This window comes from Muntiacus reevesi, chromosome 5 (assembly GCF_963930625.1).
Source record: "Muntiacus reevesi chromosome 5, mMunRee1.1, whole genome shotgun sequence".
NCBI classification, from domain to species: domain Eukaryota; kingdom Metazoa; phylum Chordata; class Mammalia; order Artiodactyla; family Cervidae; genus Muntiacus; species Muntiacus reevesi.
In genome coordinates this window covers 21,735,085-21,762,173 of record NC_089253.1, presented here as the reverse complement: position 1 = coordinate 21,762,173, position 27,089 = coordinate 21,735,085, and the positions used below count along the sequence as shown (strand labels likewise).

The 27,089-nt window shown below is 37.2% G+C and overlaps 1 protein-coding gene across 2 annotated transcripts in view; it reads left to right on the top strand.

The window, feature by feature from the left end:
• ANO5 (anoctamin 5) overlaps positions 1-27,089 on the top strand; it is a 96,269-nt gene that overhangs the window by 54,725 nt on the left and 14,455 nt on the right. For both annotated transcript variants that reach the window (XM_065937230.1, XM_065937229.1), the window contains 8 exons: positions 1,849-1,983; positions 3,186-3,291; positions 3,395-3,455; positions 12,635-12,786; positions 14,862-14,936; positions 16,716-16,938; positions 19,886-20,055; positions 20,958-21,055. In XM_065937230.1, coding sequence (XP_065793302.1) covers positions 1,849-1,983; positions 3,186-3,291; positions 3,395-3,455; positions 12,635-12,786; positions 14,862-14,936; positions 16,716-16,938; positions 19,886-20,055; positions 20,958-21,055 — 1,020 coding nt within the window. The remainder of the gene's footprint in view (positions 1-1,848; positions 1,984-3,185; positions 3,292-3,394; positions 3,456-12,634; positions 12,787-14,861; positions 14,937-16,715; positions 16,939-19,885; positions 20,056-20,957; positions 21,056-27,089) is intronic.

Below are 27,089 nucleotides of genomic sequence, written 5' to 3'. Positions count from 1 at the left end.
GGTGGCTTAGTTCTAGTATATTTTAATATCTAGTTGGGCTAGTAACTCGTCATAGCTCTTACTCTTGGTGTTTCTTTGTACATTCTACAAGTTTATCCTTCCATATAAACTTGAATCTCAACTTGTCTATCTTGTTACTAAAAAAGATGGTTGGTATTTTTATGGAAATTGCATTAAGTTTATAAATTAACTTAGGTAGGTTGCTAGTCTCATCTTCAGATATTCTAATTAAGGCAAAGTTATGTCAAGGAAAAGATGTGTCTTTATTTAAGCCTACTTTGGGTTTTTTCAGGGGTATTGTAGAGTTATAGAACCATCTTAAGTTTAATCCTCAGTAGTTTATACTTTTGTTGCTATTATAAATTATATATTATACATATTCAGACTATAGGATTAGTAATTTTAAGGTAAAACATCAATATTACTGCTATGCACCTAACCAGAAAATTACTAGGGAACTCATAAACTGATATTCAGATATTTTTATTCTTTTTATTTTGATGTTATGCAGTATCATAATAATTGCTGTATTCTTCAGCAAAAAAAGAAGGGAGAAAAAGCAAGTTTACTCATCTTCTGTGAGTGAACCTAAGGAAGTTGTAAGTAAATTAACAAGGGAATACAGTGGAATCATAGTTTAATTTCAGGTTTATAGTAATTTGAAAAGCAGAACAAGGAAAAACAACCATGTAAAAATGTTTATTATCACTGAGAAGAATAGAAGATGGTACAAGCAGAAACATCCCTCCTTTTGTTAGAAAAGAGTAGAAATTTTGAAAACTAAAGGATGGGAGGTTCAATAAAATTAATTTTGAGTGAGAAAAATACTTTAAAACCTTCTCATTGGGAAATTAAGTGTATGTTAAGTTTGTATTATGTAAAATTTAAACCCTTTATGTTTAGATTTGTGTTTTTTTGAGTGTGGAAATTACAATTTAATCATAAATGGTATAATAGATTTATGTATACCATGCTATTAGTGTCCAAGAAGAATCACATCTCTCTGACTAGGAAGCTGTGGAAAGACTTCACATGTTTGGTGAGCTGAACTCTATATGAATAAGGGAGAAGATTAACCTGTTTTGTGTTTTTTAAATTTTTTTTAAAGTCTAGTTTTCTGAGGCAGAAGAAATCTTGTTCTCTGAGTCTTTGAGAGATTCCTTAAGGGGAGAGTTAGTTTAAAAAACAGCAGCAGAAAAAAAAATAACAACTTGATTATAAAATTTGAATATTTGTACTAACTAATGCTGTCATTTTTTAACTTGTAAAGCAAGAGCTGAGCCCGTATATTCTTTGGAATGTTATTTCACACTCATTTTTGATTCCTTGGTTTGTACCCTATCTTACTGTTCTGTAAGATCCATCAGAGGTTGAGATTTCGAGGAAGATAAAAGTTCATATGTAAAACTACCCTCATCCATTGTGGTCTGAGTACTTCAATCTTGGAGATAAAGCAGAAGTCTTGGGACACATTGTGAATGTGATTTTGATTTGTTAATTGCTAGAAGCATGTTCTGTACTTTATTTAAAAACATTTAAACTCTTTAAAATTTCAAAGTTTTTCAAATTACCTGATTATTTAAAAATAAATCTTAACTTCCACTTAGTTGGCTTCTTATTTATATGTGTTGTCTCTTTCAGTCCTTACACCAAATCTATGGATAAGCATCATCCTGCATTTTATGATGTGGAAACTAAAGTTTAAAACATTGAGTAACTATCAAAATTATAGGGCTAGAAGGCAGTGGGGCCAAAACTAGAATACAAGTGTGTCTGAATGGAAAACCAAGACTTTCTGAAGTTCATTATTCTTGCAGCCTCTGATTTTATTTTTACCTTCTTTCACAGGGATTATTATGGAGAAAAAATTGGCATCTATTTCGTCTTTCTTGGATTTTACACAGAAATGCTGTTCTTTGCAGCTGTGGTTGGCTTGGCTTGTTTTGTTTATGGTTTATTAACGATTCCTAAGATCTCAGGCAGGTAAGTGCAACTGAGTTGCCCAAACAGAGAATCTTATGCTAGCCAAAAGTATATTTTTCTGAAATTTGTGTCAGAATATTTTTTATTACAGCAGATAATTGGTATTTCTGAAAAAGACCCAAACACAACAGCTACCTCTCACTTGGTACTTTATGGAAAATCTGTTTAAGAATGGGCTTTAAAGATTCTTTTCCTTAAGCATGATTTGATCTACAAAAATTGCTGCTATATTGTCCCGGTCCCATATGTGAAAAATTGTTTAAATGTGTTTCAATAAGAATAAGTTTGGACTTTCACCCAAACACATCACTTTTTAAATTGTTTTGCTTGGAATGTTTTATTTTTCTATTTATTTATTATTAATGTTTATTGCAGTGTAGTTACTTTTCAATGTTGTGCGAGCTTCTACTGCATCACAAAATGAATCAGCCATACATATATTTACATATATCCCCTCCCTTTTGGATTTCCCTTCTATTTAGGATACCACAGTGTGCTCAGTTGAGTTCATTGTGCTATATAGTATGTTCCTATCTGTTGTCTATTTTATACATAGTATCAATAGTCCATATGAGTCATTCCAACCTCCCAATTCCTCCCACCCCACCCCTTTTCAGGGCTTCCCCAGTGGCACAGCAGTAAAGAATCCACCTGCAATGCAGGAGCCACAGGAGATATGGGTTTGATTCCTAGATTGGGAAGATGCCCTGGAGGAGGGCGTGGCAACCCACTCCAGTATTCTTGCCTGGAGAATCCCCAAGGACAGAGGAGCCTGGCAGGCTAAAGTCCATAGGGTTGCATACAGTTGGACACAACTCAGGCGACAGGACACATGCATACCCCTTTCCCCCTTGAGAACAAATGTGTGGATACCAAACACATCTTTTAAAATAGCATTGCTCTTGGGAATTCCCTGGCAGTCCAGTGGTTAGGACTGTGCACTACCACTATACAAGACATCATTTCTGTCCCTGGTTGAGGAACTGAGATCCTTTATGCCATGAGGCATGGAGAAGGAAATGGCAACCCACTCTAGTATTCTTCCCTGGGAAATCCCATGGACAGAGGAACCTGGCAGGCGACAGTCCATGAGGTCTCAAATGAGCTGGATACTTAGCAACTAAGCAACAAACGCCACGAGGCGCGGCCAGAACAAGACTCCAAAGAAACACAGCCAGGCGACTTTGCTCTTCCCTCTGCAGCAGTGAGATTTGTGATCCTGAGATTGGGGGCCAGCTTATCATGTGCCCACTCTGTGATGAACTGTGTGACTACTGGAGACTAAATTCAACGTGTTTGGCTTCAAAGGTATGTATGTATTGCGGGATGCGGGATGCGGGAAGACTTGCAGTTTACTCCTTCTGTATTGCATTTGATACTGAGTAGTCTTTCTGTTACTGTTGCTTTGCAGATCTCCCATTTATTTGACAATGAGTCAACACTGTTCTTTGCCGTTTTCATGGGAATTTGGGGTAAGTAAGTAGTTACATAAAAACAGCTTTCTCTGTGTTTTATTTGGCTATTCATATAACATACACAGTTGGCATACCTTATAAACCAAAAGTAATTTTACGTCTTTATGTCTCTGCTAGCATCACTACCTTAATGGAGTCTACATCCGTGGTTGTTAGTCCTTGGTCCAGAAAGGTCCCTATTAATTATCTACTCATTTCTCTGAAAAGCACTTTAATTTTTGAAACTTCGTATGTATTCAGATCACATTCTCTCTCAGCACTGTGTAAAAATAGGCTCAATAATTGCTTAATTCAGGAAAATAAATGTTAAGTATTTGGTGACTGGAGGATATTGAGTCATAGACACAAACTTGAACAAGACTCAAAAATTTCCGAGGGCTCATATATCAACATTTGAATTTAAGTTCCTTGTGTCAAATTCTATTTGGTTAAGAGCTCGCATATAAAGTGGAATTCCCCTTAATTTTGGAAATGTCCCAGTATCTCTTCTCTTTTGCATCCCATGGGGAGTAGAAGTGTCATGAAGTTTCTCCTATTGTCAGTGAGGAAAATAATCTTCTGTAAGAGTAACTTGTGAAGAAGAGACCTAAAAACTTCTAAGACGTGTCTCAAAATTTGGGGGGCTCTGGGAAAAGGTAGACTTATTTTCTCCCCAATTTAACAGTCTTTAACAAAGCACAAGTATGTGCATTTAAAAACTGGTCAAAGGAGCAGGGTAACTTGATTCAGTCAAAAGGACACCTACATTTGTGAGAGTGTGTGTCTCAGAGGGGTTTATGGGTTTCTGTCACTTCTGCTTGACTGCTTGTCTGAAGAGAAAAGCCCAGATTCAAAGAGAAAATAGGGGACAGTGAGGTCTCACCCACAATTCTCCAACCTCCTCTAAGTTAGTGTATGGACATCTCTTCATCATGTGCCAGACAGATCCTGCCTCTGTCATTTTTTTGGAATCAGAAATGGATGACAGGTATGTATACAAGTTACAACAGATGTAATAGTTTTCAGTTCTCTCCACTGAGAGAGCTTGTGCACCAACACTCACCTTACACGTCATAACAAACAGAAGAGCAACCATACCTGGAACACCCAGCAGCTGCAATGAATGTGGGGGTGAAGACATCTTCATGATAGTGATTTTGTTTTCTTTGGATATATGCCTAAAAGTGGAATAGCTCCAGCATATCATAGTGACATTTTTGATTTTTAAGTCACCTTCACACTGTTTTCCGTAATGGCTCCATTCCAGTTTACGTTCCTACACAGTGGCTCCCTTTTCTTCAGTTTTGTCCTGCAAACAAATATCCAGTTTCCCCAAAGCCATTCATAGAAGAAACTATTCTTTCCTCATTGAATATTCTCAGACCCTAGGTCAAATGTTAATTGACCATGATACCTGGGATTATTTTTGAGCTCTTGATTGTGTTCTCTAGGTCTGTGTGTTTCTTTTTATGCCATGCCAATCGTACCATACTATTTTGATTACTTTGTAATATTGAGATCAGGAATATGATGCCTAGTGCTTTGTTCTTCTTTCTCCTTTCTCAAGATTGCTTTGTCCGTTGGAAGTCTTTTGTGGCCCTATACAAATTTTAGCATTGTTTTCTCTATTTCTGTGAAAAATAGCATTGGAATTTTGGTAGGAATTGCATTAAATCTGGAGATTACTTGGGCAGTATGGACATTTTTATATTAATCCCTCCAATCTATGAGCATGGACTATCTTTCCATTTGTTTCCATCTTCAATTTCTTTCATCAGTGTCTTATATAGTGTACATATCTTTCACTTTCTTGGTTACATTATTCCCTGGGTATTTTGTTCTTTCTGATGTTATTATAAATGGGATTGTTTTCTTAATTCCTCTTTCTCATAGTACATGAGTAGTGTATAGAAACACAACTGTTTTTTAAAACATTTATTTTTATCCTGGAACTTAGCTAAATTTATTTATTCTAGCAGTTTTTTGGTGGAGACTCTAGGATTTTTTTTGTAACTTAATGTTATATGAAAATAGAGATAGTTTTACTTCTTTCCTTTTTTCTTTCTAATTTATGTGTCTTTTTTTTTTTCTTGAGTAATTGCTCTGGCTAGATTTCCAGTGCTCAGTTGAATAGAAGTGGTACGAATGGGAATTTTTGTCTTATCCTTGATGATAAAGGAAAAGTTTTCAGCTTTTCACCATTGACTATGATGGTAACTGTGGGCCTGTCATGTATACCCTTATATTGAAATACATTGTATTTATACTCATATTTTTGAGAGTTTTTATCATAATGGATGTTGAATTCTATTAAATGCTGTTTCTGCATTTGTTGAGATGGGTTTTTTTTTTTAATCATTTATTTTGTTAAAATGATATACCATGTTGATTAATTTATGGGTATTGAACTATCCTTATATCCCTGGAATAAATCTCATTTGACCATGGTGTATGATTCTTTTAATATATTGCTGAATTTGATTTGCTACTGTTTTATTAAGGTTCTTTGTATCTGTGTTCATCAAGTGTAATTTTCTTTACTTGTACTGTCTTTGTTTGACTTTGGTGTAAGGGTAATGATGCCTCATAAAGTGAGTTTGGAAGGTTTCTTCCCTCTTCTAGGTTTTGGAAGAATTTGAGAAGGATTATTTCTTCTTTACCTATATTATAGAATTCACCATTAAAGCTTTGAGGCCTGAACTTTCATTTGTGGAGAAGTTTTTGATTACTGATTTGATATCCTTAATGGTAGTTGGTCTGTTAAGATTTTCTGTTTGTTCATGATTCAGTTTCAATAGATTGTATGTTTCTAGGACTTTATCCGGAGAAGGCAATGGCACCCCATTCCAGTACTCCTGCCTGGAAAATCCCATGGACACGGGAGCCTGGTGGGCTGCGGTCCATGAGGTCGCTAAGAGTCGGACAGGACTGAGCGACTTCACTTTCACTTTTCACTTTCACGCATTGGAGAAGGAAATGGCAACCCACTCCAGTGTTCTTGCCTGGAGAATCCCAGGGAAGGGGGAGCCTGGTGCACTGCCGTCTATGGGGTCTCACAGAGTTGGACACGACTGAAGTGACTTAGCTGCAGCAGCAACAGGACTTTATTCATTTCTTCTAGGTTATCTACTTTGTTGCCATATAACTGTTCATAGTAGTCTGTTATGATCCTTAGTATTTCTGTCATATCAGGTGCATCAGTTCAGTTCAGTCGCTCAGTCTTGTCTGACTCTTTGAGACCCCATGGACTGCAGCACGCCAGGCTTCCCTGTCCATCACCGACTCCTGGAGCTTGCTCAAACTCATGTCCATCAAGTCAGTGAACCATCACTGACTAAATCAGGTACATGTCTCCTATTTAATTTCTAATTTTATTTATTTGAACCTTATCTTTTTTTCTTGGTAATTATGGCTTAAGGTTTTTTATTTTATTTATCTTTTTGTTGATCTTTTCTGTTGTCTTTTGTCCCTGTTATATTTACACTCTGATCTTTGTTATTTCCTTACTTCCACTGCCTTTGCTTAGTTCTTCTTTTTCTAGTTCCTTAAGGTCTAAAGTTGGGTTGTTTATTTTAGCTTTTTCTTGTTTCTTAATGAAGACATTTATCCCTCTGAACTTCCCTCCTAGAACTGCCTCTGGTGTATCCCATAAGTTTTTGTGTATTGTATGCCTAGTTTCATTTGTCTCAAGATATTTTTTGATTTCTCTTTTCATTTTCCTAAGGCCCATTGTTTGTTCAGTATCTTGCCCTTTATTCTCCATATATTTGTGAATTTTCCAGGTTTTATTTTTCATATAATTCTAGTTTTTTACCATTGTGGTCAGAAAAGATACTTGATATGATTTCAAACATTTGAAATTTATTGACTTGTTTTGTGATGGCAATATGTGACCTTTTCTGGAGAACATTCCATGTGCACTTAGAAGAATATTTATCCTGCTACTGTTGGATGGAATGTACTGTAAGTGCCTGTTAAGTCCTTTTAGCTTAACAGTAAAAGTAATTTAGTGAAAAAGTAATTGCAATTTTGGACAGTGAATTTTAAATCATTATAACTAGGTTCAAACACATCTTTATTAATCAAAATAGGAACCATTATAATCAACACATTTTTGCCAACAAGAAATAAGATTGTTTATTCCTGTAATGTAAAAATTCATGCTTCAGATTTTGATGAATTCTTGGAAAGCATTTTCTACCTTCTGCTGGTTATGGAAGCATTTTGCCTGCAAAACATTGTTGAGATGCTTGAAGGAAGTGGTAGTCAGTTGGTGAGAGGTCAGGTGAATATGGCAGATGAGACAAAACTTCATAGCCCTATTCGTTCAACTTTTGAAGTGTTAGTTGTGTCACATACAGTCAGGCATTGTCATGGAGAAGAATTGGCCTTTTTCTGTTGACCAATACTGGCTGCAAGTGTTGTAGTTTTGGGTGCATCTCATCGATTTGCTGAGCATAATTCTCAGATATAATGGTTTCTCTGGGATTCAGAAAGCTGTAGACGATCAGATGGGCAGCAGACCACCCAGCAATGACCATGACCTTTTTTGTTGTTGCAAGCTTGGCTTCGGGAAGTGCTTTGGCACTTCTTCTCAGACCAGTCACTGAGTTATACAAAATGCACTTTTTGTCACATGTCACAATCTGATCGAGAAATGGTGTATTGTTGTTGCATAGAACTAGAGAAGATGACACTTCAAAATGGCAGTTTTTTTGATTTGTGGTCAGCTCATGAGGCACCCACTTATAGAACTTTTTCACCTTTCCAGTTTGCTTCAAATGCCAAACAAATGAAGAATGGTTGACTTGAGTTCTTCGGCAACAGTTTTGTTAATTGTTTTGTAATTCCTTTGTTCCTCTCTTCCTCTGTTGCCTTTTTCTTTGGGGATGTGATAATTGTCTGTAATGTTATGCTCAGATTCCTTTATCTTTCGCATGTCTTTTATGGGTTTTTGCTTTGTGATTACAAAGGGGTAAAACATCTTGTAATTATATCATTCTATTGCACGCTAAGACAAATTAATTTGAAATACATATAAAGCTCTATAATTTTACTTTCTGTCCTGCTTTATGTTTTTGATGTTGCAGTTTATATCTTCTTAGTGTATCCTTTAACAGTTATATTTATATAGTATATATAACCAATTATTATAGTTACACAATTTTAGTGTAGTTAGTTATTTTTACTACTTTTACCTTTTAACCTTCATAATAGATTTACAAGTGATTTACCCACCACCATTATAACATTAGAGTATTTTTAATTTAACTATATATCTACCTTTACCAGTGACATTTATACTTTCATATGTTTTCATTTTAGTTTAAAGAGGTCCTTTTACCATTTCTTCAAAAGCCACTCTATTTGTGTTAAACTCTCTCCACTTTTACTTGTCTGGAAAACTTTCTAGGTAGAATATTCTTGGTCCTCAGGTATGGTTTTGTTTTGTTTTGTTTTTTTCCCAGTATTTCAACTATGTGCTGCTCCCTTTTGGCCTGCTAAAAATCTTATAAGTGTTGCCTTGTACATGGCGTGGTTTTCTCTTCCTGCTTATAAAATTCTGTCTTTGTCTTTAACTTGTCAAGTTTTAATTATAATGTGTCTCAGTGTGTTTCTGTTTTCATCTTTTTTTGGAACTCAGTGGGTTTCCTCGATCTGATATTTGTTTTTTTCCCCCTATGTTAAGAGAAGTTTTTACCAATTATTTGAATATGTTTTCTCTCTCTCTCTCTTCTCTTTCTGGGACCTCCTCTAATGCAAATGCTTGTCTGCCTGATATTGTCCCATAAATCCTTTAAACTAACTTCACCTTTTAAAAATCATCTTCTATTTTTAATTAATTCATTTTTGCTCCTCTGACTGGGTGAATTCTACTTCCCTTTCTTGGAGTTGGCTGATTATTTCTCAGTTTGATCTAGTAAGCTGCCAAACACTCCTGTTGAATTTTGCCATAAAATTCTCGTGTTCTTCAGCTCTGTTTAATGCTCTTGATAATACTCTTGATTTCGTTTATTACTTTCTTATATTTTCTGTCTCTGTTCACAGTCTCACTTTATTCATGCATTGTCCTCTGTACCTTGGTAAGCATGTTTATTATGACCCTTATTTCGATCTCTTTGTCAAGTAAATCACTTGACTACATTTCATTAAAGTCTTTTTCTGAAGTTTGTTTGTCTTGTTCTTTTTCTTGGAACCTGTTGCTCTGTTTTTTTTATTTAGCTTGCCTCTTTGTGTTGATTTCTGTGCATTAGGTAAAACAGCTACCTCTCCTAGCCTTATAAGTGTGGCCTGTGATTGGCCACGCTGCCTTCTTCGTTCTCAGTGGCTCCCAGTATTTGGGGCTGTGCCAAGATCCATCAGGGTCCCAAATGGGAAGATCTCTGGCAGCATCTGGATGCAGGCTATTTAGAAGTTGGACCCTAAGGCAGCAGCTTTTAAAGTTTGCAAGCTAATCTCTTTCAAGGAAATATTGGAAGATGGGTGTTTGTATCTGCTGCTTCTGCATTTAGCCCTGGGAAGAAAACCAGTTAGAAACTGTTTATTCGCTACAGCAATCAAAACAGTGTGGTACTGACATAAAGATAGACATGCAGATCAATGAACAGAATGGAGTCCAGAAATAAATCCCTTTGTATATGGTTAACTAATTTTCAACAGGATTTCCAAGAAAGCAAAATGAAGAAAGTATAGTCTTCCAGTGGTGCTGGGAAAACTGAATATTGACATGCAAAAGAATAACATTAGACCCTTATCTTTGTCAGCTGAAAAAAATTCACAACCTAAAATCTGAGAATTATTTTTCATTTAGCAGACTTTCTGAGGACTTCAAGCCTGGGAGGCAGACTCTCAGAGAGCTCTGAGGGACTGCTCCAAAGAGATAAGGGAGGAGCCAGGGTGAAAAGGAGTTTTGCAAGAAAGACCAGGTAGTTGGTACATCAGAAGATTACTGTTAATTAAAGAAAACTATGTATCTCAAGTTACTGAATTTAGCACTTTTCTGTATATGGGAAGATGCAAGAGTTTGGATTCATTGAATCATTCCTTTGGCATGCACCTTAACTTTCTTGTCTGGTGACTCGGCTGGTAAAGAACGCACCTACCAGTGCAGAAAAAAATAAGAGATGTGGGTTCGATTCCTGTAAGGGAAGATCCCCTGGAGAAGGAAATGACAACATACTCCAGTATTCTTACCTGGCAAATTCCATGGACAGAGGACCCTGGTGGGCTACAGTCCATGGGGTGGCAAAGAGTCAGACACGACTGAGTTGTGCATGCACACTCATTACTTCGGCTCATTTTTTAACTCTATAATAGTCAGTATTCTGTTCTTTTCTATCCTGAATTTGCTCAAGGCTCATCATCTGGATGGTTATAGTGGCTTGATGGCAGAAATATCCTTTGTTTACTGATGTGACAGACAACATTTTTCATTTACCTTTTGTGTGCGTGCATGCCAAGTCGCTTCATTTATGTCAGACTCTTTGTGACACCATGGACTGTAGCCCACCAGGCTCATCTGTCCATGGGATTCTCCAGGCAAGAATACTGGAATGGGTTGCCATGCCCTCCTCCAGGGGATCTTCCTGATGCAGGGACTGAACCCACGTTGCTTATATCTTCTGTGTTGGCAGGCAGGTTCTTTACCACTAACACCACCTGGAAAGCCCCTCATTCACATCTTACACCATCACAAAAGTCAATTCAAAATGGATTAGACTTAAACATAAGACCTGAAAGTATAAAACTCCTAGAAGAAAACATAAGGAAAATCTTTTATCATGTTGGACTTGGAAATGATTTCATGCAGATGACACCAAAGTCCAGGCAACAGAAACAAACAAAATAAGCCAGAGGAAATCAAACTAAAACACTCTGAACAGCAGAGATAACAATCAACAGAATGCAAAGGCAACCTATGGAGAGGCAGAAGATATTTGCAAACCATGGTCTGATAGGGGGGTTAACCCCTAATATATATGAGGAACTCTTGTAGCTCAATAATAAGAAAGAAAAAAAAAAGAATAACCTGATTTAAAAATGGACAAAGAACTTGGATAGACATTTCTCCAAAGAAGTTATACAAATGGCCAGCAGATAACATGAAAAAAAATTACTTACTGTCTAGTTCTCAGGGAAATGCAAATCAAACCACAATGAGGTGGTATCTGATACCTGTCAGGATGACTGTTACCAAGATAAAAAAAGACATGTTAATGAGGATGTTGAGAATTATAATGAACTCCTGTATACTATGAATGGTAGTGCTAAACGGTACAACTGGAAAACAGTGTGGAAGTTCCTCAAAAATTAAAAGTAGAACTACCATGTGATACACCAATCCCACTTCTGGGTATTTACCCAAAGTAGTTGAAATCAGGATCTCAAAGAGATGTTAGTATTCCTATATTCACTGCAACACTCTCTATTAATACATTAACCAAGGTGTGGAGTGGTAACAGCCTAAATGTTCATTGATAGACAAATGGTTAAAGAAACTGCTGTGTGTGTGTTTTATATATTCATATATAAATATATACACATAAACCAGTTACATCTATGCCTTAAGATTCTAAGAATTTCCAGGGGTGCTGATCATGTTTGTGTGCATTTCTGTAAATATATTATTCTTTAAGTGATAGCTTATTTAAAAAACTATATATATTGTATATTATACTATATATAATAATATATATTATACATATACAGAGAGAGACAGACCAACAGATATAGACAGAGGAGAGAAACATAGAAGCACAAAGAAAGATATTGTGCTGTGAAATGGCTCTTATATTTTCCTTAAATTTCCCTAAGCCTGAGAAAGTGGTACTGTTGCTTGAATGATTTCAGTAAAACACATGTAAACAAAATCGAGGTGATAGTAAAATGTCACATTCAAATATCATTTCAAGTTATCTGAATGAAGAAAGAGAGAATAGTGTGCCTAAAAAAATTTTTTCTATGTTTATCTAAGGAACTAATTTGTATTTATATATAGTTATTTCAATACTATTTTATAGTATTATACTAAAATTCATAGTATTATAATTTTATTATCAAACATAATAGTAACAGAATAACCATCATACAACCAAAATGATTTTTCTAAAGGAAGGAAAACCCAATTATTGACTTCTTATTCATTTATTCTGCCATCTTTTTATTATATTTGTTTTTATATATTTCTTTGCCCATAGTCACATTGTTTTTGGAGTTTTGGAAGCAACGACAAGCCAGACTGGAATATGAGTGGGACCTGGTAGACTTTGAAGAGGAGCAGCAGCAGCTCCAGCTAAGACCTGAATTTGAAGCTATGTGTAAAAAAAGGAAACTGAATACAGTGACTCAGGTATATTAGGAAACTGAAATAGGCAGTGTATTTCAGTGGACACACTGCCTGTGGGTGGCCTCTCAAATAATGATGTCTATTTTAATCTGCCTTTATATATGAAAATTCTCCAACATGTAAATCACATAAACTTATTTACTTGATTTTAACATGCATTTTGAACACAAGAGAAAATAGGTAGAAAAGTGTAATGAGTCCCAGGATGGAGTCATCACCCAGCTTCAATGATTATTAATTCATGGGCAATTTTTTTTCTTTTACACACACCCCCCTCCCCCCCCGCTACTAGATGGAGCATGCATGCATGAGTGCTAAGTAGACATGACTTAGACCTGCTAAGTTACACCTGACTTCAGTCATGTCTAACTCTGTGTGATCCTGGGGACTATAGCCTACCAGGCTCCTCCGTCCATGGGATTCTCCAGGCAAGAATACTGGAGTGGGTTGCCATGCCCTCCTCCAGCGGATCTTTCTGACCCAGGGATCGATCCTGCATCTCCTGTGTCTCCTGCATTGGCAGGCAGGTTCTTTACCACTAGTGCCACCTGCAATTATTTTGAAGCAGATCCAAGCCATCATACATAAAATACATAAGTGAAATAAAATGAAATGGAAAATAGTGTGTATGTTGTGGACTTTATATATAAATTAGTATATATATATATATATATATATATATATATGAAACACACACATATATGGAAATGATACTATTTACGTGTGAAAATTAAAATGGTATTATTTTAAGGTAATAAGTTTATGATTGATTGCTATATTAGACCAAAGTTTATCCATCTAGACCATACTAATTGACTGTAATGGGAAGATAATTGCACTGGTGTCTAGAAAGGAAAGTCTAGATTTTGGGATAACTGGCAAACTGGCTGTATGTTATTAATTGAGTTTTTTGACTTCTTGGTATCTCATTTTTGTTTCACATGAAAATGAAAGGTATTTTGTAACTCTTCGCTGCATATTCTTAGAGTTCTTACCTTGCCATACTCTATAATCACCATGTTACCTGATGCTATTAAAGGGAGACTAGAAAGCCTCTAAAATCTCTTCAGTACAATTCCCTACTCTGTTCAGGACACTGTTCTTATGTATAACACTCAAAATTCTCACAGTTCAGGCATTCACTAAAGATTTATTAAATTGCATTGAAACCATACAGAAAATTCAATAAATGAATGAAGAAAAAAATCACCTTAGAAAATATATTAAAAATTGGGGTGACATTTTTAAATTAATTGAAATATATTAAAAGAAATATTATCCTAGTAATGGTATGATATATATCTGTTCATACTTCATGGGATAGAAAAAATATAAAAGCAGTTCAGTTGGCTTTGCCAAAAACTATTGACCTAAAACCAAGATGTATTGAATGTTTACATTTGAAACCAGTTTTAAAAAAATATATGTATTAGCTCACTGTGAATCATCTACTTCACTTAGCTTTAATGGTTCTGGAAATGAGGTTATGGTTTTTGTTTTAACTTCATTGCAGTGCTTCTTCAGTCATTAAGCACAACCTAACCTCTTACATTTGAGTCTGTTAGGAACATGCACATGCATGCATGAAAACCCACACAAGTGTACACACAAATATGCACACACATACAAACACACAAACATTGGCTACACACATGTGCATCATCAGATGTATGCACACACATCCTGAAGTTCAGTAGAGCTCTTGGGAAGCCTGCCCAATTCAGTTTAACTCAATTAGAAAAATTTTGAACGTCATTAAAGCATATCCACGTGAGAAGCAGCCTTCAGGTTTTGACTTTGTTTTTCCTGTCTCTGTTGCCCTGAATACCACTAGAATTCAGCACTCAGGAAATAATGTGTATATTATGTCTTATCATTTGTAGAATGTTCCATCTAGGAATCTTAAAGGTTTCTACCTAAATGTAAGGAACCACTACTAGAATGTAGCTTTCCATGAGATACGGTGAATCTACTGATTCAGAGCTACTTGAGCTGGGCTTTGTGATTTTGACTACTGCTTGGAATCCCGACTTTGAGGGTAGATTTTTAATTTTGCTGTGATTTCTTCAAAATTACAGGAGATGGAACCTTACTTGCCTCTGTATAGCCGTCTTCCATGGTACATTTTATCAGGAGTCACAGTGATATTATGGGTGAGCATTCCTTAAAACTGTTGTCATCTATTTGATTTCAGATCATGTTGGGGTTACTGCATCAGTTTCATCTGCAATGGCCCGTGTCCCTCTCTTTCCTTCCCCTCTACAGTATTTTGTTTTTATCTTGAATGGAGTGCTTGCATAAAATAAACTGTAATTTACATGGATGTGTCATAATTAAACCTTGGAAAAAGAGTTATGGGGAGAGAGAGATGCCTTATATTAAAGCCTCTTCCTCCTCCTCCCCCAGCTCTTCGTTAATTTGGTGATAACTTGAAATCAGAAAAGTATAACAATTTGATTGCAGGCTATTTGGTTAGTTTTTGTAAATAAATATTAATTTGTCTTTATACCCATCTAGAGTATCTATACAGTATCATTAAGGTTCATTCTCTTGCCAAAATAATGGAAGAAAATGTTACATCTTCTACTTAAATAATTTAATTAGTATATCCCATTGTTAGGGAGTCAGATTTTCTCCATGCTTTTTACCCAATAGCTTCCTCCATCTTCATAATCTATTTCCTGCCTTCCCTTTCCAAATCTATGCCCCCTTACAGTTGACCTTTAATTTTAGGAAACAGACAAAGCTACCCTCTGAGAGATTAGCCTGTTGAAGTATAAATAATTGGCAATTGTAGACTATTGATTAACCTCACTACTCCATGTTGTCCCACCCATAATTTTTTTTTATCTTTAACCTTTTTTATTAAAGGCAGTGGTTTTTCTATTTAAATGTGTATTTTCCTAGATGATATAACAAGGATTTTAGGAGAGATGATAGAATTAAAAGGGGTTATAATCAATTGGGGACACTAAATGAAAAATATTCTAGTGTGATAAGATCACTGTCATTTATTTCTAGTACTCATTTAATTTTATTCAGTTCCTCAACTTTCACAATAAAATTCTCCTATCATTGTTATAAAGATCTTTGTGATTTTGCAGTATGGGAAGGTATAAAATTTATACTGGATCTATACAAATATCTAAACTACCAGGCTTATCAGACTGCTAATGGCAATATTGTAAGGGAAAATAAAATTGAATTTTTAAATATATTTTTCTTGAGAAAGTATGTAATCTTCACAATGCATATTTAACTAAAGCAGAGATTACCAAACGTTTGCTGTAAAGGATATATTATAGGTTTTGTGGGCCACAAATAGTCTCTTACACATAATTGTCTTCTTTATGATCTTTTAAAAATGCAAAAAAAGGAGAAATCTTAGAGGGCTACCCAGGAACAGGTAAGGCCACAGTCAGACGCTGACTTGCTGGCTAATTTTCCAACTTGTTCAAGAGGGTGGACTTAAAGGATGAGCATCGAGCACTTTTCTATTTTCTACTCACTCAGCTGCTACCATACGCCTTATCTCTAACATTTTTACTTTCCTAGTTTTCACTTCCTGCCGTTTATACCATCTACAGTGAGAGGGGGCTTCCCTGGTGGCTCAGCGGTAAAGAATCCGCCTGCTAAGCAGGAGATGTGGGTTTGATCCCTGGGTCAGGAAGATCCCCTGGAGAAGGAAATGGCAACCCAGTCTTCTTGCCTGGGAAATCCCATGGACAGAGGAGCCTGATGGGCTACAATCTCTGAGATCGCAAGAGTTGAACAGGACTGAGCAACTAAACAATAGTGAGAGGAACTGGCTTGGCTTGCTCTCCTCGTCAGATCTGCTAAACTTAATATATGAGCTGAAGAGAAGAGTATGTTTCAGCTCTGTATACGTTATACAGAGACCAGAGTGACCAGTTTTTGTTTCCCTTCCCCAGATGGCTCTGATTGTCGCGTGTATGGTAGCTGTGATTGTATACCGCCTGTCAGTCTTTGCTACATTTGCTAGCTTCATGGAAAGTGAAGCATCCTTACAGCATGTCAAAAGTTTCCTCACTCCCCAGATAGCCACATCTCTCACTGGATCGTGCTTGAACTTCATTGTCATCTTGATCTTGAATTTCTTTTATGAAAAAATATCTGCCTGGATTACAAAAATGGGTAAGCTGGCCAAATCATTAGTATGACTCTGAAAAAGAATTCCTACCAATGTTACACCTTCATTCTGGATCAGCCCCCAGGGAGTTCTTTTCAAAGCACATTTCAAGACTGTTTTGCTCTACAGGTAGACACATAGCCTGGTACTTCAGAATTCTCTAACAGCTACATTCAGGCCTATTATAATGGAAGCAGGAAGAAGAACTAAAAGGAATTAGGCCTCTGTAGATCTTTTTTGAGTATTCTTGCCTTGATCCTTCCTTGATGGGATTAATTGAAGCCTAAATAAAATCCTCACACATTTCTCAAGACACAGATAATTTTTATTTCTTATATACTGTTTTTGGGAGGTGTTGAATTTTGAAAGCCTCTGTCAGAAAAGCAGAACAATCAGGTCCTCCTGAATAAATCTAAAAGTTAGTGCTTTTCTTTTCAGTTGCCATGTCTTAGGAGCTGGATTATGTTCTTGTGAAAATTTCTCCTAAAGCCATGAGGGAAGGTGAAGAGGTCCCCAGGTGGAATGGGAGGTTCATTTGGGGAGAGTAGCACAGTTGTTTCTGCCGTTGCCCCCAGCAAGGTGGAGACGAGATCAGAGACAGCTCCTGCCTCAGCTTCTTCTGTGACTGCCCTCTCCGAGAGCTTCTGCCTCTCTCCAAATCTGTGCACTGTCATTGGACCAGCACAGTATTTACTCAGCACTAGGGTAAACACTGGAGAAGGAAATAGCAACCCACTCCAGTGTTCTTGCCTGGAGAACCCCGAGGACAGAGGAGCCTGCTGGGCTGCTGTCCATGGGGGTCCCACAGAGTCAGACACGACTGAAGCAACTTAGCACGCATGCATGCACTGGAGAAGGAAATGGCAACCCACTCCAGTGTCCTTGCCTGGAGAATCCCAGGGACGGGGAAGCCTGGTGGGCTGCTGTCTATGGGGTCACACAGAGTAGGACACGACTGAAGCGACTTAGCTGCAGCAGCAGCAGGGTAAACACTGGGAAGTCACTGTCATTAAATATTCTTCTCATATTTGGAGTTCGCGACAATGTGTGTGTGTATGTGTGTATACATATATATGTGTGTGCGTGTGTATAATATATATTAGCACCTAAAACCCAAGCACCTAAAAATACCTTAGCTTTCATCACAGAAAAATCACCTGTACTCACATTAGAGATTTTGTAGGAATGCAACTAAATTTTAGTAAAGTGGAGGAGTTATCTGTGTCTTCAGAATATGTGTCACCATTTCCATGTTGCTGAACATGTCCTGGTTTTGGCTGGATCAGCTCATACCCTTGGAAGATCATCATCTCAGAAAAACATGGTCCCTTACTCTTTCACAGCTCATACCATCCTCCTATGGTGTGAAGAGACTCTTAACATTTTCTTATCTTTGGAGTTCATTAAGTGGTAGATAATGATCATCCACTTTATTTATTTATTTTTCCATTTATTTTTATTTGTTGGAGGCCAATTACTTTACAATATTGTAGTGGCTTCTGCCATACATTGACATGAATCAGCCATGGATTTACATGTATTCCCCATCCCGATCTCCCCTCCCACCTCCCTCCCCATCCCATCCCTCTGGGCCCTCCCAGTGCACCAGCCCTGAGCACCCATCTCATGCATCCAACCTGGGCTGGTGATCTGTTTCACCCTTGATAGTATACTTGTTTCAATGCTGTTCTCTCCGAGCATCCCACCCTCACCTTCTCCCATAGAGTCCAAAAGTCTGTTCTCTACATCTGTGTCTCTTTTTTGTTTTGCATATAGGGTTATCCGTACCATCTTTTTAAATTCCATATATATGCATTAGTATACTGTTCAGAGAAATGCAAATCAAAACCACAATGAGGTGCCATTACACACCAGTCAGAATGGCTGCTATCCAAAAGTCTACAAGCAATAAACACTGGAGAGGGTGTGGAGAAAAGGGAACCCTCTTACACTGTTGATGGGAATGCAAACTAGTACAGTCACTATGGAGAACAGTGTGGAGATTCCTTAAAACCTGGAAATAGAACTGCCATATGACCCAGCAATCCCACTCCTGGGCCTACACACCGAGGAAACCAGATCTGAAAGAGACACGTGCACCCCAATGTTCATCGCAGCACTGTTTATAACAGCCAGGACATGGAAGCAACCTAGACGCCCATCAGCAGACGAATGGATAAGGAAGCTGCGGTACATACACACCATGGAATATTACTCAGCCATTAAAAAGAATTCATATGATCATCCACTTTAAATGAAGGAGAGGAGAAATGTGTACTATTGCTTTCACTGTTTGCATGACATTGTTTTAAAAATTGATAAACCCATTTAATTCATGAGAGGGAAGCACAATTCAATGTGGAAATCACCCTCTGCCCTTTACATGATTTACTTTGTTTAAACTGTATTGGAAATAGACAAGAGAGATCTGAAATGTTTACAGGATATCATGTAGTGATATGGAGACGGAAATGGCAACCCACTCCAGTACTCTTGCCTAGAGAATCCCTTGGACAGAGGAGCCTGGTGGGCTACAGTCCATGGGGTCGCAGAGTCGGACCTGACTGAGTGTGCACACACGCACACACACACACACACACACACACACAGATATCCTGGGAATCATGGCGATGAGCAGGAGGCTCTTCAGTTTGATAAGGGTTTGAATTCCATATTCTGACTGTGTGGCCCCAGGCAAGTATTTCACCCCTCTAAACATACTAATGATGGCTTCCCAGGCTTGTGATGAGATTAATGCAATGCCGGTCCTAGAAAGCCTAGTACACTTCCATAGCTACTTAATATTGGTCAGTTAGGAACTGAGTGGGGAGCATTTCAATACACTCTGAGTAATGTGACTAGCTATCCACTTGTCCCAGGGAGTAAAACATTTTAAGAAGAAACAGGGAGGCACATTATTAAACCTTGTTTGTTGTTTTTTTTTTAAATCAGAAATTCCTCGGACTCACCAGGAGTATGAGAGCAGTCTTACCTTGAAAATGTTCCTGTTTCAGTTTGTAAATTATTATTCATCCTGCTTCTACGTAGCATTCTTTAAAGGGAAGTTTGTGGGATATCCCGGAAAATACACATATTTGTTTGGTGTGTGGAGAAGTGAAGAGGTAAGAATTCTCTAAAGAGGTGATATTTATGGCTTCAGTAACTCACTGTTAGTTCAGTACCTTTAGGTGTGCCCCACACTTACTCAAATTTTATCAACTTTCAAGAAAAGTCTAAGATACTGACTCTGTCCATGGAGCATATTGGTCTTAGAATCCTGCTGATAGACTCTCCAGTTTGTTTGGGGAAAGAAAGTTATGTTGTACCTATTGTTTGATATAAAACATGAGCTATGAACTGGAATAAGTAAGTTCTATATTTCTGAAGGCTTCCAGCAAAGGATGAATGATAACTTCCTAGAGGTACAGCAGAAAATGCTCCCCATATGGGTATAGAATTAGACCAGCTCAGTGATTTCCAAATCTGGCTTGCTACCAGGTCACATGAAGAAAATAACAACTTCCAGCCCTAACACAGATAGAAAGATTCGGAATTTTCTAAGAATAAGGCCCAGAAACCTGTCTTTTCTTTTCTTTTTTTTTTTTTTTAACATATTCCACAGCTAAATCTAATGCAACTAGATGGCTTCCCTTAGTAGTTCTGTTGGTAAAGAATCTGCCTGCATGGCAGGAAACCCGGGTTTGATTCCTGGGTGGGGAAAATCCCCTGGAGAAGGAAATGGCAACCCACTTCAGTCTTCTTGCCTGGAGAATCCCCATGGACAGAGGACCCTGGCAGGCACAGTCCATGGGGTCTCAAGAGTCGGACATGACTTAGTGACTAAATCACCACCACCACCACTGTGATCATGCTTGAAACTTGGGACTAAATATCCCTTTGTATCATTTAATATCTGTTCCAATACAAATCTTCAGATTCTCACCTTCTGATTTGAGTTTCCTTTTGTTGCAAAAGTCCATCTTTTCATCATTCACTTAATTTTTCTCCTATTTCTTCCTGCTAGTGTGATCCTGCAGGCTGTCTAGTAGAACTGACAACCCAGTTGACCATCATAATGACTGGGAAACAGATCTTTGGAAACGTTAAAGAGGCAATTTATCCGTATGTATGACTTACAAGTTTTTGCTTTATTTAAGTAACCATGAGAGATTTCCTCTGAAAGAAGGTGAAATTCTTTGATTATCATGGTGCCTTTGTTAGCTAACGTCTAAGTCAACAGCAATAACAACAAAAAATTCACTTTAAAAAATAGTTATTTATTTTAATTGGAGGATAATTATAATATTGTGGTGGTTTTTGCCATATATTGACATGAATCAGCCACCGGTGCATGTGTTTCCCCCCATCCTGAAATCCCCTCCCACCTCCCTTCCCACCCCATCCCTCTGGATTGTCCCAGATCATTGGCTTTGAGTGCCCTGCTTCATGCACTGAATTTGCACTGGTCATCTATTTTACATGGGGTAATATACATGTTCAATGCTATTCCACTTTTAACCAACAGTCAAATGTATATAAAGGTAATACAGATTTTTAAATATGCATCTCTGTTTGCTTGAGTGAAGTTTATTTCAGTCAATATATGAATATTTCACTGGGAAATCTAAGTGTTATATGCTCTGTAAATTATTCTACAGTTGCATTTTATTTCTCAAAATTACTGGAATTCAAACTCTTTGAAAATATCTGTGTGTCATGGACACATCTGTTACTGAACCAAAGTCGGGTCCACTTGCCTGCCCACAATAAAGTCAATCTACCCACACCAGATTGTGGTAAAGGAAAGTGCAGTGTTTATTGTTCAGTTCAGTTCAGTCGCTCAGTCGAGTCTGACTCTGCGACCCCATGAACTGCAGCATGCCAGGCCTCCCTGTCCATCACCAACTCCGGGAGTCCACTCAAACCCATGTCCATCAGGTCGGCGATGCCATCCAACCATCTCATCCTCTGTCATCCCCTTCTTCTCCCGCCCTCAATCTTTCCCAGCATCAGGGTCATTTCAAATGAGTCAGCTCTTTGCATGAGGTGGCCAAAGTATTGGAGTTTCAGCTTCAAAATCAGCCCTTCCGATAAACACCCAGGACTGATCTCATTTAGGATGGACTGGTTGGATCTCCTTGCAGTCCAAAGGACTCTCAAGAGTCTTCTCCAACACCACAGTTCAAAAGCATCAATTCTTCGGTGCTCAGCTTTCTTTATAGTCCAACTCTCACATCCATACATGACTACTGGAAAAACCATAGCCTTGACTAGATGGACCTTTGTTGGTAAAGTAAAGTAATGTCTCTGCTTTTTAATATGCTGTCTAGGTTGGTCATAACTTTCCTTCCAAGGAGTAAGCGTCTTTTAATTTCATGGCTGCAATCACCATCTTCAGTGATTTTGGAGCCCAGAAAAATAAAGTCAGCCACTGTTCCTACTGTTTCCCCATCTATTTGCCATGAAGTGATGGGACCAGATGCCATGATCTTAGTTTTCTGAATGTTGAGCTTTAAGCCAACTTTTTCACTCTCCTCTTTCACTTTCATCAAGAGGCTCTTTAGTTCTTCTTCACTATCTGCCATAAGGGTGGTGTCATCTGCATATCTGAGGTTTATTGTAATGTGCCATAAAAGAGTCTGGGACAGCTAGTGCTGAAAAAGCTTGGACTCCCCGATGGGTTTCAGGAAAGCATTTTCAAAGTCCGGATGACCTCGGAGGTGGTCATAGGATATGTGATCAGCTCATGCGCAGTTCTCTGATTGGTTGATGCTGACATAACAGGGCGATGTCACAGAGGTAAACATTATAAATCCTAAGGAATCTTGGGGGGTATATGCTTATGGTCATTAAGTAGTTAACATCTTCCATTTGGTGGAGGTTTTCATATCTGTGAAACAACTCAGGAAATGTCCCTCAGATAATATTATCTAATTCCTTCAAAGAGGAGCTAATGCAGATGATATGGGGAGGAGTCTGTCCCAGGAAGGCCCCACAGGGTCCTGCTCAACTATACATCTAGGCACGAAAATCGGTTATGAATTAAATGCTGGCACATGAAGGGATCACTCTCTGTCCCCAAAGCATAGCAATAATGAATGCATTTAAAAAAAAAAAAAAAGAAGAAGAAGAAAGAAAGCAAACTAAAATGACAGTTGTAACATGAAAATTCCCATGGATAGAAAGAGATAGAATTATAAGCCTGTAATATTGCAGGGCTCCGAGTTAGGAAATTACACTGTTGGGGTATTAACACCTATAGGATGAACTAGACTGGAAGTGGAGCATTTGAGACAGGGGACTAGTCAGTCTAATAGTACTTAAATCCAGGGGCTGGGTTTATTCTTACTCATGAAAGGTGATTGAAAGCACCCTCCCACCCTGCTGTCACTCACCCCAACAGTTTCCCAGTACTCCTGGGGTGCTGTTTCATGTGCTAACAAAGGAAGAACATAGATGGTATCCTTTCAAACAGTATTTGATACACCACATCCCTAATATTGCCACAGAGAAATAATGCCAAACTAATGCCAAGTTGTTATTTTAAATCGTAGCTCTAGATTGAGAACCTGGAGGGAAGAATGGGGTTAAACTCCTAAACCAAACAGAAGAGGAAAATTAATATTTGCAGAGAGGAAAGAAGACAGACAGGGCAGTAGAAGAAAAGAGAAACAAGTAAATTTAATCCTACAAACCAAAATTTGAAAACTTAAATGAGATGTAATGCTACAAAGGTCGCTAACAAAATCAGTTCTTAGAAAGTGAACTTACTCCAGGTGGAAGATTCTGACAAAGTCTAAAAGTATAGAAGGAGGTCATATTGTCAATAAAAAGGGTCAGGAAATACTTTAAATAAACATAGATATAAATGAAATAAGAACAAACGAATATCAAAAAGAATCCATTGTTAATATATGAAAGTGCAAAATCACACTTTAAATAAAGAGTACAATACATGGGATCCATTACAGACTGGACACAACTGAAGAGCAAATTAGTGAATTGGAAAACAGTACTGAGAAATTCCCACATTGTGCAGTGGAACAGAGAGACAATGAGGTTAAAAAAATTAAAGTGGCAGGGGGGCTATATAAAGTGGCTTCCACATTAATATTCTAGTAGTTTCAGGGGAAAAAAATGAATGAATAGTGGAGGAAAAAATTCTTTGAATAGGTAATTGCTGAAAATTTTCTGAAATTAATAAAAGCATGAGTTCCAGAAATGAAAATGAATCCAAAGTATGAAGCAAGATAAATTAAATTCATAATTGGATATGTTATGGTCAATCTATAGAACATCAGGGATAAAAGCATCTTAAAATCTTTCAGAAGAAAAAGGAATGCCACCTATATTCAACAAATTTCTTACCAATAACATTACATGCAAAAGTATTCTCAAGATTCTTAGTGAAAAAAAAGCTCACCTTAGATTTCTAGAGGCATTTTAATTATTACATAAAGTACAGGTGAAATAAAGGCATTTTTAGACATGAAAGAAAAATAAGAGTTTACGTTCATAGACCCTCATTGGAAGAACTACTGAAAGAAGAAATGGAAGTATGGAATGGAAGAAACATTGTCAGTACAGCAGTTGATAGTTCAGAGAAATGCACTTTGATACACATCTTCAAAATATGGAAAATTTGTATGCTGAAAACCACAAATCCTGTTGAAAAAAATTACATCTGTTTGAGTGGAGAGGAATATTGTGCTGATGGATTGGAAGACTCAGCTTAGTAAAGATGCCAGTTATCCCCAAATTAATAAACATATCTGTTGCTCCAATCAAAATATCTGCAGGATTTTAGTAGATATAGTGAAGCATATGCTCAAATTTATATTGAAGACAAATGAACTAGAATGGTCAAAGCAAATTTGATAAAGAAGAATAAAGTTGGGGAAATTAACACTATTCAATATCTCTTAGTCATGTACAACTCTTTGCGACACCATAGACTGTATCACTCCAGGCTTCACTGTCCGTGGTTTTAAGACTTAACTATAAAACCATATTAATCAACTCAGGACTGGTGAAAGAAAGGATAGACATATAAACCAAATGGAACAGAGACTGAAGAAATAAATCCACAGAAATATAGCTATTTTACTTTTTTTTTATTTGTTTTTAGCTATTTTACTTTTGACAAAGGTGCAGAAACAATTCATTAAAAACTCATTTTTTTCAATAGCTAGTGCTGGAACAATTGGGCATCCATATACAAAAATAACAAAACTCCATGTACTCTGACTCTTCACTCAAAAATTAACTCAAAAGAATCATAGATGATATAACCATTTTTCTTTTTTGGAAAAAGCAGGGAAGTTATTATAGAATTCAAGATGATGGTTACTAAATAGGAAATTAAGAGGTTTGTAATTAGAATGGAGCACGTAGATGTGCTTCTGTGATTCCTGAAAAAACTCTTTCTTGAATTGGATTGTCGCCTTTCCTTTGTGACTCCAGTTACATGCATACCCATCTTGTTGGTGTTGTCTCAGAAATCTCAGGGGTTCTCTTCCCTTTTTATCATTCCTTTTTTTCCTTGTATTTCAGTTTTGATATAAGCAGCATATTACTGTTCCTTTTAATTAACACATTTGACACGATGCTTTTATATTGCTTATTAGTTAATTTTTTCCAGTTTGGAGAGTATAAATAATATCTCATTTTGCTCTTATTTTGCATTTTCTCGATTAATAACATGAATAAGTCTTTTGACCATACAAATGAGATGTTGTTCATGTCCTTTAATCATTTTTCTCCTTGTCTGTTTATATTTTTTCTAACTGGTTTGTAGGAATACTCTATAACTTTGGTTACTGTGTTTTTGTTTGCTTGCTTTTTGGTTATATGTGCTGCAAGTACCTTATCCCAGCACAAGTTTTTCTAATAGTATCTTTAATCAGTTTCTCATGTTCAGTACTACAGACATTTTGGACCAGATAATTGTTTGGTATTGGAAGCTACCTTTGTATTGTAAGATGTTTAGCAGCATCCTTGAACTCTACCTACTATATTCCAGTAGCCCACCTTCTCCCCAGCTGTGACAACCAGATACTTCAAATAATGTCCCATGTGGGCTAAATCACTTCCAGTCTGGAACCACTTCTGTAGATGGACAAAAGTCCATACTTTTAATATAGTGGAGTTTTTATCAACTCTTTCTTTAATGGTTTAGCATTTTTAAAGTCTTGTTCAATACATCCTCTCATACCTCAAGATCAAAAACCAATTCTCATGTACTTAAATATTTTTAATATTGTAGCATTACTATTGCCTTTCTCTTTTAAATTCTTAATATACTATGGACGGGATTTTCGTGTTTGCTATAAAAGGTCCAGTTTCATTTCTTACACACATAACTTCATGTTGCCATTTATTGAAAGTCCCTTTTCCCCACTGCCTATGATCTGCAACATTGTTTATGTCAGACAGCAAATGCAAGGTTATAATCGGCCTCCATTCTGCTCCAGAATTCGTCTATCCCTACACCAGTACCACAGGGCCTCCCTCGGGGCTCAATGGTGACGAATCCACCTGCAGTCCAGGAGCCGCAGGAGACACGGGTTCAGTCCCTCGGTTGGGAAAATCCACCAGAAGAGGGCATGGCAACCCACTCCCGGATTCTTGCCTGGAGAACCCCATAAACAGAGGGCCTGGCGGGCTATAGTCTGTGGGGTCACAGAGAGTCAGACACCACTGAGTGACTTAGCACCAGGCACACCAGTACTACACTCCCTCAGTTAAGACAACTTTATCATTAACTCTTCATATATGGTGGGGTCAGTTACTTATTTTTTATCTATGGAAACATCTTCACTATCCTTTGTCTTTCATCTTTCTGCGTAAATTTTAGAAACATCTTGACAGAATTCACATGGAAAAGTATTTTGGGTTTTGATTGGAATTATGTTTCAATTGTTTCAGTAAAAACACCTAACATTATATTATGCCAGGTCTTTTTATTCACAAACGTATATTTTGGACATTAATGACTTTAAATATTTGAAGTTCAGCATACAGGTCTTATAAATCACTGATCAAATTCATTTCTAGATACTTTTAATTGCTATTGTAAATTTTAAAAATTATATTTTCTACTATGTTTTGTGAATGTATAGGAATGCAATATATTGATAAACTCATTATTTGTAAT